This window comes from Lemur catta, chromosome 22 (genome assembly GCF_020740605.2).
Source record: "Lemur catta isolate mLemCat1 chromosome 22, mLemCat1.pri, whole genome shotgun sequence".
Lineage (NCBI taxonomy): Eukaryota > Metazoa > Chordata > Mammalia > Primates > Lemuridae > Lemur > Lemur catta.
In genome coordinates, this window is record NC_059149.1 from 27,085,560 (window position 1) to 27,104,146 (window position 18,587).

Here is an 18,587-nt window from a genome sequence, read left to right on the forward strand (position 1 = left end):
AAACTCTGAATGAGGAGGTTGCCCGTGGGGGTTGCTCAGGCCCAGAAGGAAGCTCCGTCTTCGGACACAGCCAGTTAGAGCCGACGGCTCCACGGAATAGCCACTGCCCGTGTGCTGAGAAGGGGCCTGAGACTGGGAGCTCCTCAAAGGTTCATGTCACCCCGGACACCTCTTGTGGGACACCCCCTAGTCTCTTGGCCTCACCCCTGATTCCAGCCAAGGCTACAGAAAGCTGTTCCACGTGGTTTCCGTCCAACTTCACACGGATGCCACTTCATACCGAATACATGCCAAATGTCCACTGCTTCCTGTCCTGATTCTGGAATCTGGGCAGGGTCCATGTGGACAGTTCATCTCTGCCCCACATGGCAACAGCAGGAACAGCTCGGATGGGGCGGAAGGATCCGCCTCCCAGACGGCTGGCCTCGTACCTGGCAAGCCGCTGCTGCTTGTTCCTGAGACCGTTCACATTGATTCTCCTCCACGGGGGCCTCTCCGCGTGGCAGCTGGGGCTTCCTACAGCATGGGGACAGGGTTCCCAGAAGGAAAACACGGAAGCTGACAGCTCTCTTAAAAGGGTGGGAACAGGCAGAGCATCACTTCCAAGGTGTCCTATTGATTAAGGCAGCGTCGGGCCCGGCCCGGAGTCAAGGGTGTGGGAAACAGACATACGTCTTGGTGCGGGGAGGGACAAAGCACTTGCCGCCATCTGCAACCTGCCGCACTAGCTCAGAACGCTAGATAAATGCAGAGCCGAATAAACAGCTAAGTGATCAAATCGATTAGTTAATGCTACAGCCATTACTCAGCAGTAACCTTCCCCACCACACGGCCTCTACCACTCTGCCTGAATATTTAGAATAAAATATTAGCTTGATAATTTATGTGAGACTGGAAGGTCTTTTGGCCTCAGAATCATAAAACATTAGAGCTGAAGGGACCGTAGAGTAACCCACTTCAGCCGCCCTATAGTACCGCTGAGGCGAAGGAACAGGGAAAGGAAGGGATTTTTCCAAAGTCACTGTCAAGGTCATCAGCAGGGCAGACCCTAACCTATGGCCCAGATGTCCAGCCCAGGTCCCTGCAGCACAGCTGAGGCTGGTGGAGGGCTGTGAGGTTGGTGGCCTTTCCCACAGGAAACCCCACCTGCAGGGTCCCCTGTGAGGCTGTACCCCCAGAAACCCACACTTCCAACGGATATAAGCAGTTACTGGAAACCGGGATGTGCAAGGCACAGAGGGGATCAAAATAATGCAATACGGTGACCTCTGACTTCACACCGAGTGCCTGTCATGGCCCAGGCTCTATTGCAGCATCCTCGGTTCATGCATGAGGAAACTGGGGTTCAGAGGGGCTCGGGTATTTCCCTGTTGTTCCCTAGCCGACAAGTAACCTGCTGGGATTCAGACCCAGGCCCGCCTGACCTCACTGTGCACCCCTATCCCTAAATCAGCCGCCACACGGACGCGGCGTCCTCCCCCTCTGGGTGATCCGATCTGGACGAGAGGCCGAACACCCCACACGCAACCCGTAAGGAGACAGTCCCAGAATCGCAGGGGCAGGACCCATCACAGAAGAGGCAGGACTTGGGCACAGGAGGGACCCCAGGACCAAGGGAGGGTCCAGGAGGGTGGTTTTGGGAACAGGCGGCCTTGGGGAGAGGCCGGGCGGGGCCGAGAGCTGAGCTAAGGCTGGCAGCGGGTGGCGCAGTGGGGCAGTGGTTAGAGACAAGGCTGCCTGGGGGCTCCAGCAGCTCCAGAACTTCTGCGAAGGACGTTTCTGGGGCTCCTGGGCTCCAAGTTCAAAAATTGGATCTTGGGGCCTGTCTTGCATCTGCACTTGCTTAGGAAGCACGCAGTTAGCTGGGTTCCAGTGGCATCTTTGCCGAGGTGCCGTGTGCCCTCTACCCAGCCTGTCTGGGCCGACAGGGTGAGGAGGGGGACATGGCTGAAGGCCCTGGACACAAGGCTGAGCCTCTGAGCCCTGTCTCCAGGACGGGCAGAGACGGGGCGAGGCGGGAGGGAAGCCCCCTCTGTGCTTTGAGTCATTGGGTGGGATCCAACTCGCCTCTCCGCCCGGTGAGGGGGTCTCGGCTCTCTCAGAGTTCCCGTCCTTCCAGCTGAGGAAACTGAGGCTCAGGGAACGAAGCGGCTCATGCTGGGTCTCAGCGGAAAGGTGGAGGAGCCGAAGGCCAGGCCCACGCCGCTGCCTCCCTGCCGAGCTTCCTGTCCTCCCCGGTGGCGAGCTGGAAGGGGCTGCACCTCGGAGCACAGGAGACAGGAAGACCACGTCCTGCGTAGTCACAGTCCAGCCGGGCACAGGACACACACAGGGAAAATAGCCCCAAAAAGCTCCCCGTGCAGTTTCTAGCAAATGGAGGCATCTCCAGGCCTGGGCGCCCCAGGGCCTTTGCCCCTCCTTCCCCGGAAGAGAGGTTTCCGCCCTGAGCAAGACCGCGCACGTCAGAGCCGGGCCTGGCAGCCCTGGGCCCAGCGCCGATTCCCAGCACCGGGGGCAGCCGGGGCCAAGCTGCTGACTCACCCTGTAACCCTCGACAACTCACTTCCCCCCCGGGCACCCAGCGCGGAATGAAAGTGGGTGTCCCTGTGTCCCCGGCCGTCGGGATTCAGGCCTGGACAACCAGAGAGGCCTTTCCAAGCAGGGCGGACGGGCAGGGCGGGGAGGGAGTCGGATGATTACGGGGGAGCAGGAAACACGTCCTTTGAAAACTGATCTTCACGGGAATAACAGAATTCAGTCTAGACAGTGAGAACAAGGCCCACTTATTCCCATAACCCACGCCACAGACAAGAAAGCTCCACAGCTCTTGGTTGCTGGAAAGATGCACAGGAAGGGGTCCCGGGTGGGTGCAGGAGAGGGGACCCCGCTTGAGGCTTGAGGGAAACCCCAAAAGGGTCAGGGGTGCATCCCCAGCCCCTCAGGTAGGGCCTGCAGGTGAAGCGCTGTCTGGTACAGGGTGGGCGTCCTCGTTCCCTGCAACTCAGGCTTCTTCCGCAAACTGGAGGGCGTGTGGGGCTCTGGACACACGGGAGCAGGAGAGCCACCCGCAGAAGGGCCCCCCGCGGGGCACACGTTGACACAGAAGGGCGGCCAGGCTGCACATTCGCTATTTTAAAGGGCAGTTTCCAAAACAAAGCAATCCCAACATTCTCAAAGATATTTAAGATGTTCCTGTGAGCACACCCATGGGTCTAGAAAGAACAATTCTAGAAGGAATACAACAAGCTATTCACAGAAGGCATCCTTGCCCGGTGAGGTCATAGGGGACCCCCCCTCTTTCTCTTCGTCGTCGTCGTGTCTCTGTAATTCCAAGTTTCCTACATGTAACTATCAGCATGTTTATTAATAGCAAAGTAAACCGTGGGAGGTTTTGTTCTTGGACCTGGAACAGTAAGTCGCCAGACGGCTGCACTTACTTCCAGGGGGACTTAGCACCCTCATGACTACGGCACCAGCACCCTCGCACTTCACTGGGCTCGACCCCAACGGTACCATCAGCGTCAGCCCCCCAGGATCTGTCCCGGGGGGCCAACAAAAGAACTCAGCTTTGCGACATGTGTATCTGTGTGTGTCCACATGTGGCACAAATTTTGTTCCTCATCATGCTCTGGTGAGGACAGTATCACAGATACTTTCATTCCTGACAGGTGGCCAGGGGTGGGGTAGGGACACAGCCCGGGAAGGACAGAGACCCAGGAGAGCCGGTGTGAAATTAACGCTTTCCAGGGACCAGGAAGAGCGACGGTGTTGGGAATTTACATCCCACCATAGCGCCTCTCCCGGGCCATTCCCGCCGCCTCTGTCTCTTCCCGCCATCTGGAATGTCTCGCCACAGAGCGGGACCAACGCACAGACAGTAAAACCACGGCTCAGAGAAACGAAGCGACGGGTCTGAGATCCAACCCAGAGCAGAGGGCCCACCAGAGCCCCTAGTTCAACCATCCCACAAGCACTGATTGGACACCTACTGTGTGCCTGGTGTGGGGCAGGCCCCGCGGATTCGAAGGTAAATGAGACGCCTTTCCCAGGTACGTACATTCCCAGACTAGAGGGAGGGGAGACACGAGAGCTTGCATCATCTGTGCCGGAGGATTGTGGGACTAGGCAGACAATGGGGCACAGAGGACCGGGGAGAGGCAGGCTTGCGTGGCTGCAGGGTGTGTGGAAAAGGCTCTCTGAGAGGAACATTGCACCCAGTCCTGAGACACGAGGAGGAATCCACCTGCTGAAGATGCGGGGGTGTTCCAGCCAGAGGGAACAGCCTGTGCAAAGGCACTGGGGTATGAGGAAATGTATCCTATTTGGAAATTTGCTGTGCCCAGAACAGGGTGTGCCGTGAGGACAGACAGGTGATGAGAGGATGGCCAGGTAAGTTGGGACTGGTCGTCAAGGGCCCTGAATGTCCCTCTGGGACGTCTGAGCCTCACTGCGTTGGCAGTACCAGGGAAGGCAAAAGTTGTCAAACAAAAAGGTGACTTTGTCCAATCTTATGGAGCCATCTCCTCTCCAGCTGGGTGGGAAGGGGAGAGTCTCAGGGTGACAGGCAGTGAGTGACTGGGGCGGGCCTGGGGTGGACAGTCCCTGGGGCGTGGTGGCCCTGCCTCCCACGGGAAGCAGCTGCAGGCTTCGCACCGGGCCCTGCCTGGCAGGGAGAGCACGCCCGGGTGCCAGGGTTACGTGAGGATCTGCAAGGCTGGGCTCAGACGACATAGCCTCTTGCCCCATCCCGTCAGCCCGACACCCCACGTGGGGAGGCGGAGGCATCAGGTGATGTGGCCAAGGCGGGCAGCATGCCCAGGAGGTAGGGCCAGGGCCGGTCATGCCAGGCCAGGTGTGTTGGGGCCTCATGCCACGGGCTGGTGACAGAAGGCTGGGCGGCAGCCTAGGGCAGCCGGGGCAGGAGGGATGATGCGCCGGGAGGTGCTGGGGGGCTAGATGCAGCAACCGCGGCTCACCTCCTGTGGCTCTGCACAGTGGGGCCCCGCCCAGGGACAGCCCCCAGCCCCTCCCTAGAGACCACCGCCAAGCGGAGGCCAGGGGCAGAGACGAGGGGGTCTCTGCTCCTCTTTTCCTTGCTCTCTTTCCACCAGCTCAGAGAACCAGGGTACGCCGGCCTGGGAAACTGCAGTCCCTCCTTCTAAGTTGCTGAGGCCCAGAGAGGGAAGAGACTTGCCCAGGGTCACGCGGGGGGCCAGCCCTGCAGAGCATTAGATGAAAAGGACTAGACCCCAGACTTCCGCCGCCTCTCCGTGCTCCGGCAGCGCGTGGCCCTGGGTGGCTGCAGGCTGCCTGGCTGCCCGGGGAGTCCCCACCTTCTTCTCCCGCCCATCAGCTGTTTCAGGGCCGAGGCTCAGCTGCAGCTGGTGGAGGCTCAGCCTGGGCGCAGCTGAGACAGCCGGGCAGGAGCCGGGAGGGGAGTGAGGAGAGCGAGGGTCTGGTCTCCCCCCGTCCAGCGTGAAGACCCTGGGGAGCAGCACAAGTTTGTGCCCTGCTCCACAGCTGGTGTCCCCGTCCATGCAGCAATGTGACCTCCGTCGGCCCTTTACCCGGCCTCAGCACCAGCTCGAGCACCTGCGGAAGGACATAGCGACACCTGCGCCAGGAGTGCAGCAATGGTCACGTGACACGTGGAGTGTGACCACGCACCTGGCATGCACACAGGGTGCGTATGCAGCTCCCTGTGGACACGTGTGCAAACTCCGTCTCCCAGGCAGGTGTGAGCTCACCTGTTCCGCACAGTGAACACCCCTTGGTGAACCTGTTATCACCAAGGGCCAGCTCCCTCAGGAGGGGCACAGGTGACTTTATAAATCAGCATGGAGAGGCAGGTCTGGGGTGCGGGAAGGAGGTGGGACCCACGCGTGGGTCGGGGGTGGATGCCAGGGCCCGTGGGAGGACCCTGGTGGGGTCATGTCGGCGTCACTGCATGGTCCCCCTGCCGTCTGGGCCTCGGTCCCTGTCTCACAGTGAGAGCATCAGCACAGCAGTCTGAGAAGCCTCCGTCCCAGCTGCAGAGCCCAGCTGACCTGCCTTCCCGCCCGTCCTCCGCACACCCCGCCCCAGCCTGGAGCCACGTCCCGCATCCCGGCCACACAGCTCACCAGGGCAGGGCTGTAGGGCTGGGGTCCCGGTGCCAGCCTGCATTCAAACCCACGGCCCTCAGCTCAGAGAATGTGTCTCGGGGTGGCCTCAGAGAGAGCACCTGCCCAGGTGGGAGGAGGCTGCCCGTGGACTGACCGTGAATGAAGTGACCTATTTTCTAAGCCCATCGCCAGGCGCGGGGTCTGACAAAGACGCGCAGGGGTCACGCCTGAAAGTGGCTGACTTTGGAGCAAGAAGGCATCCGCTCCCGGGGAACCTGGGCGGTGGGGCCCTGAGACCAGCCAGGTCCCTGGGCCTGGAGCCGGGTGCTGGGCCCAGGCCAGCTTCCTGCGGCTGCTGCGGGACAGGGCGGGCAGGAAGGCCGGGCCGGAGCGAGCTAATCTGGAGAAGTGATTTTCCTCCTCGGCCGGCCCTTCCCTGGGCAGGGCTCTCGGCAGGCGAGGCAGCCCCGGCCAGCGCTCTGCAGGGAGGGGCTGGCTTATCAGGCAGGAAACACTGGGCTCCGGCCACATCCTCCTGCTCCTGGTCACAGCAGCTCCCATGGGCAGGAAAACACAACCCTCTCCCGCCCCTGCTGCGGCCTCCTCCTCGCGGACGAGAGTGCGTGTGCTGAGGGCCGGCACCCAGAGCTCTGCCCGCCCTGCTGGGCGCCCCGGTGTCCCCAGGGCCTGCTGCCTGCCAGACCGCGGCCGCCCGGCCCAGGGCTGCCCCAGCAGGGCGGGGCATGCAAGGTCGGCACAAACACGACAAAGGGGCACTGACTGCCTGGATGCCAGGGAGGGCTCCTCTGCCCCCCGTGCCAGCCCTGGCGGGAGGAAGCCACTGCCTGGTCCTGAAGGGCCTGCCCCTCGGGTGGGCCTGCAGGCACACGGGGGACGCCCCACTCCAGGAGGCTCCGTCCCAATCTCGCCCTCCTGGGCCAGCTCCCACCACCAGCTGGGCTTCGAGAAGCACAAGAAGGAACATCCTGGGACGTCCCTTGAAGACACGGACCCCCAGGGCCTCCCGCCCCTCCCGCTGCACCCTCTTCCCTTACCAGCCCCGGCCCTGCTGAGACCTGGTGCAGCTGAGCCCTTGGGAGGAGCAGCCCGGCCCTCCTGCCTTGGCTCTGGCCCCCCAGCTCCCCCCGCCCCCTTCTCGGCTTCTGCCCTCAGCCGCCTGCTCGGCGGGTGCCGTTGCCTCTCTGGGCCTCCGTTTCCTTCCCATGGAATCTGGGGTCGGCAGTGACAGTGACTCCCGCCAGCTCAAACAGTCAGTGGGCTTTTTCTCAAGGTTACAGAGCTGGGACGAAAATCTAATTCCAAGCCCCACGTTCTTTCCCGTAAAATGCAGCTGCTCCGTCTGCATCGGGACGCCCCGAACGGCCCGAGCGGGTAATCCAGCGGGTCCCCCGTGTTCCGCTCTCCTGCAGGTCGGGAGATGGGACACAGTTTCCCTGACTTTCAAAGCGCCCTGATGTGGGAGCTGGTGCTGCTGTTTCTCAGGGAAAGAAATAAAGAAAAAGAAAGTTCTGTGACTCCTTGGGATGGGACGGAGGAGCTACGACACCCTCCTCGGGGCCTCTGATGGGGGAGAAGGCCTCGGTCCTGCCCACCCCTGCCCTCTTCATGTGGCCCAGAAGTCCTGGCTTTGCCGAGTGGGTTTCCCCACCAGAGCCCCCGAGACACCACGACCAGCCTCCCCGAGGCCCCTGGAGGCTGCAAAGACCTTTCATTCATTGGAAACAGTGACTTTCCAGGTAGAATATTTCTCACGTTTTGCGGTCCCTCCCTGTTGTCCCAGACCTGAGCCCCCCCACGGCCCCCCAGACAGACAGGAGAGGAGTGACCAGATGAAAGGACGGTGAGCAGGGCTGGGGGACCCACCATCGGGTGCTGCAGAGTAAGCCCCTGAGAAACGACGACACTGTACGCCTACATGGTACCCTCTGGCCAGGGGGGTGAGTCCTGGGGAGACCCCACTTTCCTCCCCCACTCTTGGTATATATAACGTGTCGTCTCTCCCTCCAGGCCCCACGTCCACACGACACTTGTTCTCTGACCAAGAGGAACGCAGACCTGAGAGTGTCTGCAGGAAACCGCACCCCCACCTGAGCCTCAAACACGGTCCCATAAAAGGAAAAAAGGCGACTGGACCTGGGTGAGGCTTACCCGGCCCAGAGGGGGACAACTTGCTCTGCGTGTCCACAGGCGGCGTCACACTGACATGGGTCAGATGGGGCAGGAGGGTTTGGGGAGGGAGGAGGAAGAACCCGGGGGTGGGGGCTTGTTAGACCGGCCTGCAGAGAGCAAACCCCTCCCTCTGTAGAGGACTCTCGGATCAAACAGAAGCCCAGGTGCCAAGGATGGCGAAGAGGCCACCCTCAGTGGAGGAAGAAGGGACTATATCCCAGCTCAGTGCCCAGAGAAGGAAACTGAGTCCTTCTGTGACCCTCAGCTTCATGGTGGGTCCTTCCTCTCCTTTCCCCACACGATCAGCACCAGTACGACAGTCGCTGAACACTGGCTCCGGGTTTCTCACGCTAGTGCCAGCTCCCAGGCCTAAAGCCAACCTAAATTGTCTGAAGAAATCCAAACAGGCAGTAGCTCTCCGGTGCACGTCTACAAAGCTTTGCAGTTTCCAAAATCCCTACAAATTCACCACCTTACCTCCTTAGGGCTCAGGGGTTCACCACCCAAGTCCTAATAAAAATCCAGTGATGGTTAAAGCCAGACCCTGTTGCCAGGTCCCAGCTCTCTCCAGACACCCTCCCACATGTGCACCCGGGGACTCCGGAGAACGGATCGGGTCGCCCTGGCAACCGGCAGGACAGCCCTCGCCCCACATGGGAAGCTGGTGGTAAAGCTCAAGTCGGAAACTACTTTCCCACATCGCAGGCTGAGAGCAGCCACGCCAGGCCAGAAGGCAAGGAGGAGGGTGCCATCCGCTGCGGCACGTGGGGAAAGGGATGCTCTTGATTTGCCAGTGGGCGAGGCAGGGAGCCGACGAGGGCAGACTCAAGGCAGTTGTGAGTAGTCATCGGCGGTTTGAATGCTTCCTGTTAAGAGTTAGCTTATTCTGTGCATTGAATGGAGTCATTTTGTGCCTCAACAGAGACTCAGGGACAAGTGCAGGGACAAGTGAGGGGCCCAGAGCAGGAGCTGGAACCCTCCTCGGAGCCACCTGGGTGCCAGCGGCAGTGATGTACCCAGATAGACCTGAGGACCCCTGGCTCCCAGGCAGGACGGATCCACTTGCAGCTGAGCACAGGGCAGGGGCAGCCCTGGGCCTTCCTGCCCCCCAGGGGCAGGCACCGGGCCCCCGCCCCAGTGAAAGCTGGAATGCGACACGCCCACTGGACATTGGCAAGGGACCACGTCCTGGACAGACACTGCCAGACAGCCGCTCCGGGCAACTGAGGACACTGCAGACAGCCACCGCTGGCCGGTCGCAGTGACAGGGCCTGAACATCGAGGTCTTTAATCGCATCTAACTCTGGTCCTGCGATTTCCTTTTTGTTCTTTCTTTCCCCTCGCTGTGATAGGCATGAACCGGACCACGCATAACTCGCCAGGTGAAGCCCTGAATGCAAAGGCACTTGGCCTCCAGCTGGGGACGGACTGGCTGACGCTGCCAACAGTCGTACCTGCCGATGCTCTGAGACCCGCTTCCCCCAGCCAGGCAGGTGAGCTGTGCTCTGCCACCTCCCACCTGGGTCCCAGGGTCCCTGGCTGTGCAGTGGTAGATGACGGGCCCCACCTGAGGCTGTGGATGAGAAAGAGCCCATAAAACTTTCTGTAAAGCTCCGTACACCTATAAAGTGCTATTAGCGTAATGACTGCGGATTAGGATCAAAATTGAAGGATGAACATGTGCCCATTTAGGCCCTCCCGAGGCCCACTCCTTGGCCCAGAGGGCCTGGGAAAACACAGGCTGCCCTTGACGGGAACAAGTTACGACGGCTTCACCGTGGACAGAAGCCAGACAGAAGTGACCTGGACAGGGACTGAGTAATCAGTTTTTCCCAGATGCTTTTTGGCTAGAATTTTAAACCTCAAGAGACATTGCATCCTTTAGTTACTCCTCCCTTCTCCACGACCTTCCGTCGAGTTTCGAGTGCCCGTGATGCACTGAGACACCACATCCATAAACACACAGAAAAAAGGGCAAGCTAGGTATGTTTCAAGACTGCCTTAAAAAGAAGAAAAAAGTGTAGTAGCCTTAAGCAAGCAAGTAATTGGACAAAACTTACTTTCAATCCTCAGACAGCCTGAACCACTTCATTCCACTCTGCAAGTGTAAAGTCAGCTCGAGGAGAAAATTGTTCTTCACAGAGGCTACGAGTTGGTATTTCTGTTCAATGTCAACGATCACAACAGTTTCCAGCGTGTACAATGCGGATTTGCCCCTTTACTGTAATTCATAAAAGTAAATGAACCACCCCTACAAGGTAACAACTTTCTAAAATAAAAAGCCGATGTAGAAAGCACTTGGACCAATACTACAAGTAGCACTGGATATATTCATGCCTTCCTTGAAAACTTTTCTTGTTGCAAAACTCTATTTCAAAGGATAGAAGTGTCACGGTACAAAAATGTTTATTTAAATTAAATATTTCCAACAAATTGATATCTACAACCGTTCCAAAGCCTGTATAGTTCTTACAAAAAAAAAAAATGGAACAGTTTAGCTTACTGTCTGTGATACTGTTTTACAAGATTTACACATTCTGGACTGTGCACCAGTCAATCATATCGTCAACGATTTACTATTTATTACCAAGTGGCATACACAGTAATAGCATAAAGATTAATCATATCTTATAAGTGATTGTACAATATGACTTCTTGGAAGGAAAAACAAGGATCTGTCAACACTACAAAATACAAGGTGAAAATAATAGGAGGATATATAAAACACATATTTCTTACAGGCAATAATGTGCTGAAATCAAAAGACAAACGACTGCCTTGTAGGTCACTGTCAGGTATGTTCCTTCAAAGGAGGTTTGGGGGAAGAATGGAGATGGTTGTGGGGGCGGCCAGGGCTCAGAGACACTGTCAGAATCACAGTGAGTTTCTGATCTGGGGAACTTGGTGTTAAGCATCAGCTGAGGACTTTGCCTGACAAGCCAGCTGGCTGGTGAGGGTGACCGATTCCCATCACACCAGAGGGACTGTGCCTGGGATTTTAAGTCAGAGGCTCTGTGAGTTAGGGAGCAATTCCGGGGTGGAGGAAGAGTGAGGAAGAAGAGAAAAAGAAATCCCAGGAAAGGGAGAGAGCCAGTACTGGAGAACACACGGGGAGGGGGTGGGGGACTCCCTCTGCATCTACAGAGGGGGAAAGTGCTGCAATTTTGCTCGAGAAACTGGCACACCTAGACTTGAAGACAGCGACGCTGCCTTGTGGCAAAGTCCTTTCCGGTACCCTGGCTGTGTGGCCACTGGGAACAGAGGTTGGCCAGAAGTTGCCGTCGTCAATAAGAGTATCCCTGATTTAGGCTGCGTGGATGCGTGTGTGAGGGTGTGCGTGGAGTGGGAGCGTCTCTCCCACGCTCACGGCACGAATTCAGACTGCGTGTGTTCCCCTGAAGCGTGTGTACGGTAAGAAAGAATTTATGTAAAAAATATAAGAAAGCAGCTTGAATCCAATCTCATCTTCAGTGAAGTAGTTAACCATTCTGGTTATTTTCCCCAGTTTCCCAAATCAGGATGAGCGCTTTCTCTCCAATTGGAAGAGTCCTTTTGGAATTCGTTGGTCATTTTGGAGGGAGTGCAGCGAGCCTTGTGTCCTTGGGCCGTGAACACACAATTATCACCAGGTTGCACGTTAAGGAGCTCATTAATGAGTCCGATTCCCCCATTTTCCTTTAGTTAGCCTTGAGAGAATCCTAAGCCAGAAAACCGTGGAGCAGAGGGGACCGTGGCTAGCAAGTCTGTCCCCCGCTTTACGGATGGGGGAGTGGGCTGGACGGGGTGCGGGGGCATGTTGGTGTCTCGCCAGCGTCCACAGCAGAACTGGGGCTGAATCCTGGCCCGGGGCTTTCTCACCTGCAGGACCCAAAGACCAGGTGCAACCATGTCAAAACAGGAGAGGTTCGAATGCTGCTGGGCTTGTCACCATGTGGCCCCACGATGGGGACAAGGAAAAGAGGTCAGTGAACACTCTACTGGAGACAGCATCTCTCAGCAACTTGATGGCCTTACTCCCAGCGCGTAGCCGATGAAAGCTCATTTGAAGGAATATACTCAAAATGCAAGCAGGGGGAGTGGGCCGTGGGGAAGGGGACGGAGGGGCCCTCGGATCAGCACAGCCCTGTCCGGCTTCAGTCCGAAGGCTCTGGGCCGGCAGTCCGGACCTCCCCGGCTAAGGGGGAAAAAGCCGGACACGGGAGGGAAAGGGCTCGAGGGCTGGGCTGGATGCGGTGGCTCTGGCTCTATGACACACTGTAGCTGTTGTAGTACGTGGCCGTGGCATCAGCCAGGACGGAGATGAGGCTGGTCTCTGTGGGGCCCGTCGGTGTCACCTGGGAGACTGGGGCATGCCCACTGAGGGCCACGGTGCCCGCGGCAGAGTCTGGGTGGCCAGGAGTGTTCAAATACTGATCAAATTCATTTCGATCCATGTCCCCCAGGAGTTCCACCTGGCTCAGCTGATCCAGGGTGTCGAAGCCAGGGTGTTCGGGAGGCGGGGAGAGCTGGCCCAGGTGGGCATGGAGGTTGGAGTGGAGGGGGTGGTAGGTGGCCGGGGAGTAATAGGCAGGGGACGGGGGGCAGCTGGGGACGGTGGACATCATGGAGACACTGAGGGACTGGCCCAGGGCCAGGGCGCCCCGGGGGTGGCTACAGTGCAGGGGGCTGGGGGAATACTCCGGCGAGTACGGAGGCCCTGGCAGGTGGGGGATGCGGCGGGGGTGGGCCTGCTCCTCCTGGCAGGGGGAGAAGAAGGTCTGCTCCGGCTCCAGCACGTCCAGTGGAGACATCTCCGGGGGCGTGGGCAGCCCGTATGGGTACGTGTCCACACTGCCCGGGGTGCCGCCGCCACCAGCCAGTCCCTCGTGGTAGCAGCCCCGGAGGCTGGGCAGGGCGGTGCCCGGGGAGTACTCACCCCTGTCCTCCTTCTCCCCCGGCCCCCCGCGGCCGCCGCTCCTCTTCTCTGGCAGGGCATTCTGGTCCCGGGAGAGGGAGCTCAGGAGGAAGCCGGGGTCCACGCGCTTGCAGAGGCGCTTGGCCTGCTTCTTCCTGCGGGGCCGGTACTTGTAGTTGGGGTAGTCCTGCATGTGCTGCAGGCGCAGCCGCTCCGCCTCGTCCACGTAGGGCCTCTTCTGGGACAGCGTCAGCGCCTTCCACGACTTTCCTGCTCACACAAGGCAGAGAAGGCCACACTCAGCGCCTGTGTGCACCTGCCACAGACGCGTGCCTCCAAGCACCGTGCACACACATGCACGCACAAACACGGCCACACACGGCACACGTGCCTTCCGCCTGGTCCCCACTCTACCCACTGTTCCCCGCTCACGGCCACAGTGGACAAGGGCACGTCTCGCACCCTCTTCCCAGCCCAGGTTCTGCAGACACAGTGAGGCTGAACCCCACAAAGCCACTTCACGCATCACCTCTCCTGTGAAAGCCACCAGATAAGCCAACGCTGCAAGCAATGTGGGGTCCTCAGCGAAGGGACCACCTGACCCAATGTCAGCAACAGGAAACAAATATCTAGTGACCATGACATTGATTGGGGCTCTTGTTACCCTTCGAGGGTCTGTTCCTATCACATGTACATTTTAATTAAAATTCCCTACCTTCATTGCTTATTGCTGCCTCTTAGGAAATGATACTATCATATTTACTTATGGCCTAAATCTCACAACCCTTTCTGTGCACGAACCCAGGCTCAGTCAATAGTCTCACAGATGTAAGTCGGTTTGAGGGTGTCAGGTTAACCAGTGCCTGTTCCTCACCTCTGAAGGTCAAGTAGGACCCTGCTGGATGGCTGTGGCCAGAAGGCTAGCATCTGCCTGTGACACACATATACCCGCACCAGCACACATACACACACACACAAGCTTCTGCTTCCAGCCGTCTGCTTAGGACCCTTTGATTGTGAGGGTCACCTGCTTTCTGATCTCCAGACAGAAGTAAACCCCTCCACTTCCCTCGGTCTCTGCTGTCCTCACCGTAAAATAAAGCTGCAGCGACACTCCTCAGCTCCAAACTCTCTAAAAGCATCCCATGCATGTAACCCGCTGGTGCTAAATGCTGGCTGCACTTGAACTTCATCATTGCTGGCTTGTCTGTTCCACAAGTCACCTTAGCTCTCCCTGTCACCTCTCAGTGTACACTGTGCATCCCTCTGGCTACAGTGTTTTCTGAGGGTCACTTTGGCCGCCTTGGATTCTTACCTCCTAGGGTGGGCTCAGGATTCTACAACTTTAACATGCTCCCCCATGACTCTACTGTATCCTAAAATCTGAGACCCACTAGCCCAGAGGTTCAGGTCCAAGAAAAGACGCCCCTGTTTTCCACTCGGCACACCCAGCGCAGGGCCAGGTGCAGAACCATGCCCAGCGGTCCTCTGTCCCACACCGGCTGGCTCCTCAGGTCAGGCCCTCAAAGGGGCTGAGGGCTTGGGGAGGGCGATTATTAAGGGTGTTCTACCACTTGGGTGAATGTTCATAACTATTCTATGGGGTTGTTAATTAACGTTATTAGCTGTCATTTAAAAGGGTGACTTGAGAAGTGTTAGGAACTCCGGATTCAGGGCTGGTCATGGGTTCCCAGCCTGTGGCTCAGGCCACAAAGCTGTTGGAAGAGGCCCAAGATCTAGACGCAACTCACAACTTGTCTGTGGTCCGAATATAAAATGTGACCCCAGTGTCTAAATGTTCCTGGATGCTGGAGTATTGATCAAATACAGGTTCATTTTAAATGCTGCCAAACGCCTAATTGTCCTTATGAACTTTCTCATTCATAATACACTACAAATACTAGTGGGACTAGGTGAAATTTTTAATGAAGTTTGGGAAGCTTACAGAGGAAAGGTTGGGACTGTCACTCCCAGCCCTTTCCTCTCACGGGTCGGAAGCGGAAGGGCTGAGAAAACAAGCTCTGGGATGGAAGTGACCACCCTGCTGCCCCCTTGCCAACAGGTGTACAAAGTCCACAGTTTAAAAAGCACCAGTGTTTCGGTTTCCTTGCCCAAGCCAGGAGCTATAAGGCTGAGCGAGAAGGAATCAGTGACTTTCCTGCAAAATGAACGTAACCTTGGTGCCTACCTAGGCGTAGTCTGCAGCAGGCTCAGCTCACGGAGGCATTGTCTGCCCTGCTAAGTCCCTTTGCCCGCCCTGTTCCCGGGAGCCGGCAGTCTCAGTCCTGCAGGGCAAGGCTCCCTGACTTCCCTCCTCTGCCACCTCTGGCCTGAGCCTGCCCCAGAAAGCCTGCTCTACCCTGGTCACCGCCAGTTTCCCGTCCCCGGCTGGCCTGGTCAGCAGGCACCGTGCCCAGCGAAAAAAACCTTTCAGGGATCTGCAAAAAACATGTTTTCCTTTCTTTTAAAATCTGAAGACAAATATGAACCTTGAGGCTGAGGAAAATGTTTTAGTATTGTATATATTAATATATTTGTCTTTATGCCAACACAGTATAAAATATAAATTTTATTATTTTTTTAATAGGGGAAGGGGCCCAGGAAGTCACGGTCCCACTAATGCGTCCTTAGGACAGCTGGCCACGAGGCTGGGCCCCGGGCGAGGGGCCCTTTGCAGCCAGCCCTCCACTGCCCGCTCTGCCGTGCGTCTAAGCCGGGTCTGGTCTCTGCGGCTTCAGCCAGCAGAGGGACGGCAGCCCGCGCTCGGTTCCGCCCGGGAAGGAGCCCTGAGCTCCGACGGAAAAGGAAGGGCTCCGTTCCGGGCCGGGTGGGGTTGCGGAGGGCAGGGCCTGCCTCGGGAGACCACGCAAGTCCCTTCTCACAGGGCCCGGCGCCCGCTGCGTGCACCAAGTGCTTGGAAAGGTTTTCACCGGTTAAAATGAATAAAAAACCGACTGGAAGGACAAAGAGGTCGGGGTAAGTCCAGGCCGAAAAGCGCTCAGCTCTGGACATCCGAGAGGCAAGAAACTCGACAAGAACTCCGGCTTTTCTTCCTAACATCCTCACTCTGGGCTCCTTCGGCCTGGAGGGTCCCTGTCCCCAGCCCCGGCCGGGTCAGCGAGGGAAGTGGCCGCCCCAAGCACCCGAATCAAACTATCTGTACTCCTGCGATTGACAAATGGATTAACGAACCGAGTCTATTGGAGTAAACAGTTTTGCTGTTATTTTACTAATTAAGTTAAAGCAGGGATTCGTTCTCGCAAGGCCTCTTTTCACAAATACTCGTTAAGTATAGTTTCGTCGGTGACAACCCCTCCTCTGTGGTTGTCCCAGTTCTGAAGTTTAGGGAATGACGAGTTTTCCTGCTTCGATATTCCTAGCCAGCGCCGGTTCCACCCAGCCTCGACGTTTCCGTCCCGGCCGTGTCCAAGCGCGCGGGTCCCCGTCGCCAGGCGTCCAGCCGCCAGGTCCCGCCTGCCTCCCGGGGCCCCGACCCGGGCTCCTGTCCCAGGGCAGGGGCCTTCCTGGCAGCCCCGGCCGGCGGTGCAGTTTCCCTTCAGGCCTCGCCAAGGTGTCCCCGCTCTGAATCCCGGACGCCGCACGAACCCACGCTCGCACGGATGCGCAGCCACGCGGGCACACGAGCGCCCGGCCGCCCCGCGCCGCCTCCGGCCGCCGCCCGCGCCCCCCGCCGGGCAGCCCGCTCGCTCACCCAGCATCTTGCTGAGCTCGGCGTTGTGCAGGTCCGGGTTCTGCACCGCCAGCCGTTTCCTCTCGTCCTTCGCCCACACCATAAAGGCGTTCATGGGCCGCCGGATACGGCTCTCCGAGCTCTTGTCCCCCGGCGGGCGGGGGACGGCCGGCGGCGACAGACCGTCCGACAGCTCGGCCTCCAGGGCCGGGCACTCGAGCCCCTCGGGCCACGGGTAGGCTCCCAGCAGCGAGGCCATGGCCGCACGCGGGTCGCCTCGCTTCGCCTCGCGGGGCCAGCGCTGACCTGGCCCTCGCACGGGTCGGGGCGTCCAACTTGGCCGGCCGCCGCGACCCGGTCCCCTATTTATCAGCTCCGGGCGGCCGCGTCCTCCAATGGCTCTGCACCAAGGCGCGGCCCCTCCCTTGGTCTCGGCGCGGCCCCCTCCCTGCGTCCCGGGAGGCCGCGGGTCCCAGCTCCGACCTGCCGGGAGGGGGAGGGACGGGGAGGGCCTCCTCCCGCGCCCGCCCCCGGCCCGCCCCTCCGCCTCCGGGAGCCCGCCCGGGACCCGCGCCCCGCCGCCCTGGGCCGCCTCCCGCCCCGCCCCGCCCCGCCGGCTCCGGGCCCGCAGGTGCAGCAGAGCCCGCGCGCAGCCCGACCGCAGCTCCCTGCCCCGGGCCGCCACCAACTCCTCCCGCGCGTGGAACCGCGGAGAGCCCAGCCCAGACAGGTTTCGCTGGGAACGCCTGGGCGCGAGAGACCTTGACCGTGGACCCGAGAGCAGCCAGTGAGCCGTTCTTAAGGGAATACACCTACTGCTTTCCGACACCGGCCAGGGTCGGCCGCCGCTGGGGCCGGGGCTGCATCCCTGCATCCCGCCTCGGGGTCAGTGCAGCGCCCGCTCGGGACCCCCGACGCCCCCTGGCTCTCAGGAAGGCGTGGCTGTCGTCTGGGTTCCGCCGTCTGATTTCTCTCTTTCACCCCACGCCGCCCCCTCCCACCGCCACCCCAGTCTCCAGGGTCGGGTCTCCAGCTCCCTCGCCTCTAGCTCTTCTCTCGGGGAATTTTCTCTTTTCTCCTCTGATTGGCAGTCCCACTGCTCCGAGTACAGCCGCTCCTGCCTTCCCGCGTCCCCTCTGGCTTCGGGTTCACCTGGGAGCTCCCTCAGTTTCCCTTGTCCCGACTCCCTTAGACCCAGCTGCGCGCAACTCAGGGGTCTGCGGGCCGGGAGCTCAGGGCAGTCCCGCGGGCTGCTGCTCCTGCGTCACCCTGCCCGCTGTGAGTCGGGCTGTTCCACCGGCGCCGGCACACAGTAGGCGCTCAAGAACTACCGAATAAGTGAATGAATACGTGAGTGAGCAAATATGGCCTAGACACACCCTACTGTATAACACACAGCAGGCTTGACTGGATCCTGGAATTCAATTCACAAATATTTACCTAGCGCCACCCCTGCGCGGGGCTCCGCAGAGGTGACCCTGGAAGGAGGTGGCATTGGGGTGGGAGGACCGTGGGGTCTGGAGTCAGAACCTGTCTTAGCGTGTGGGTTAATTTGTGCCTCTGGGAATGCCAGTATCTCTGGAGGCTGCTTTCCTAACCCTGCAACGGGGCGGGGATAAGCCTGACCTCATCGGCTGTTGTGAAGCTCGGGCGAGATGGAGTAGTGAAAGCTCCCACTCTCCACGACGGCTGACGTTAATACAGCTCC

General features: G+C 59.1%; 1 protein-coding gene across 1 annotated transcript; it reads right to left on the reverse strand.

The window, feature by feature from the left end:
- Window positions 1-10,683: 10,683 nt before the first annotated feature.
- SOX7 (SRY-box transcription factor 7) lies at window positions 10,684-17,269 on the reverse strand. Its single transcript, XM_045535592.1, has 2 exons — window positions 16,901-17,269; window positions 10,684-13,458 (listed from the first exon to the last, which is right to left on the reverse strand). The coding sequence occupies exons 1-2, from the start codon at window positions 17,136-17,138 to the stop codon at window positions 12,539-12,541; spliced, it is 1,158 nt and encodes a 385-aa protein (XP_045391548.1). The 5' UTR covers window positions 17,139-17,269; the 3' UTR covers window positions 10,684-12,538.
- Between the last annotated feature and the right edge of the window lie 1,318 nt (window positions 17,270-18,587).

Coding starts and splice junctions, on each gene's coding strand:
- SOX7 (XM_045535592.1), bottom strand. CDS start 17,138: ATGGCCTCGCTGCTGGGAGCCTACCCGTGGCCCGAGGGGCTCGAGTGC. Junction 13,459..16,900: donor CGAGCTCAGCAAGATGCTGG/GTGAGCGAGCGG, acceptor TTGTGTGAGCAG/GAAAGTCGTGGAAGGCGCTG.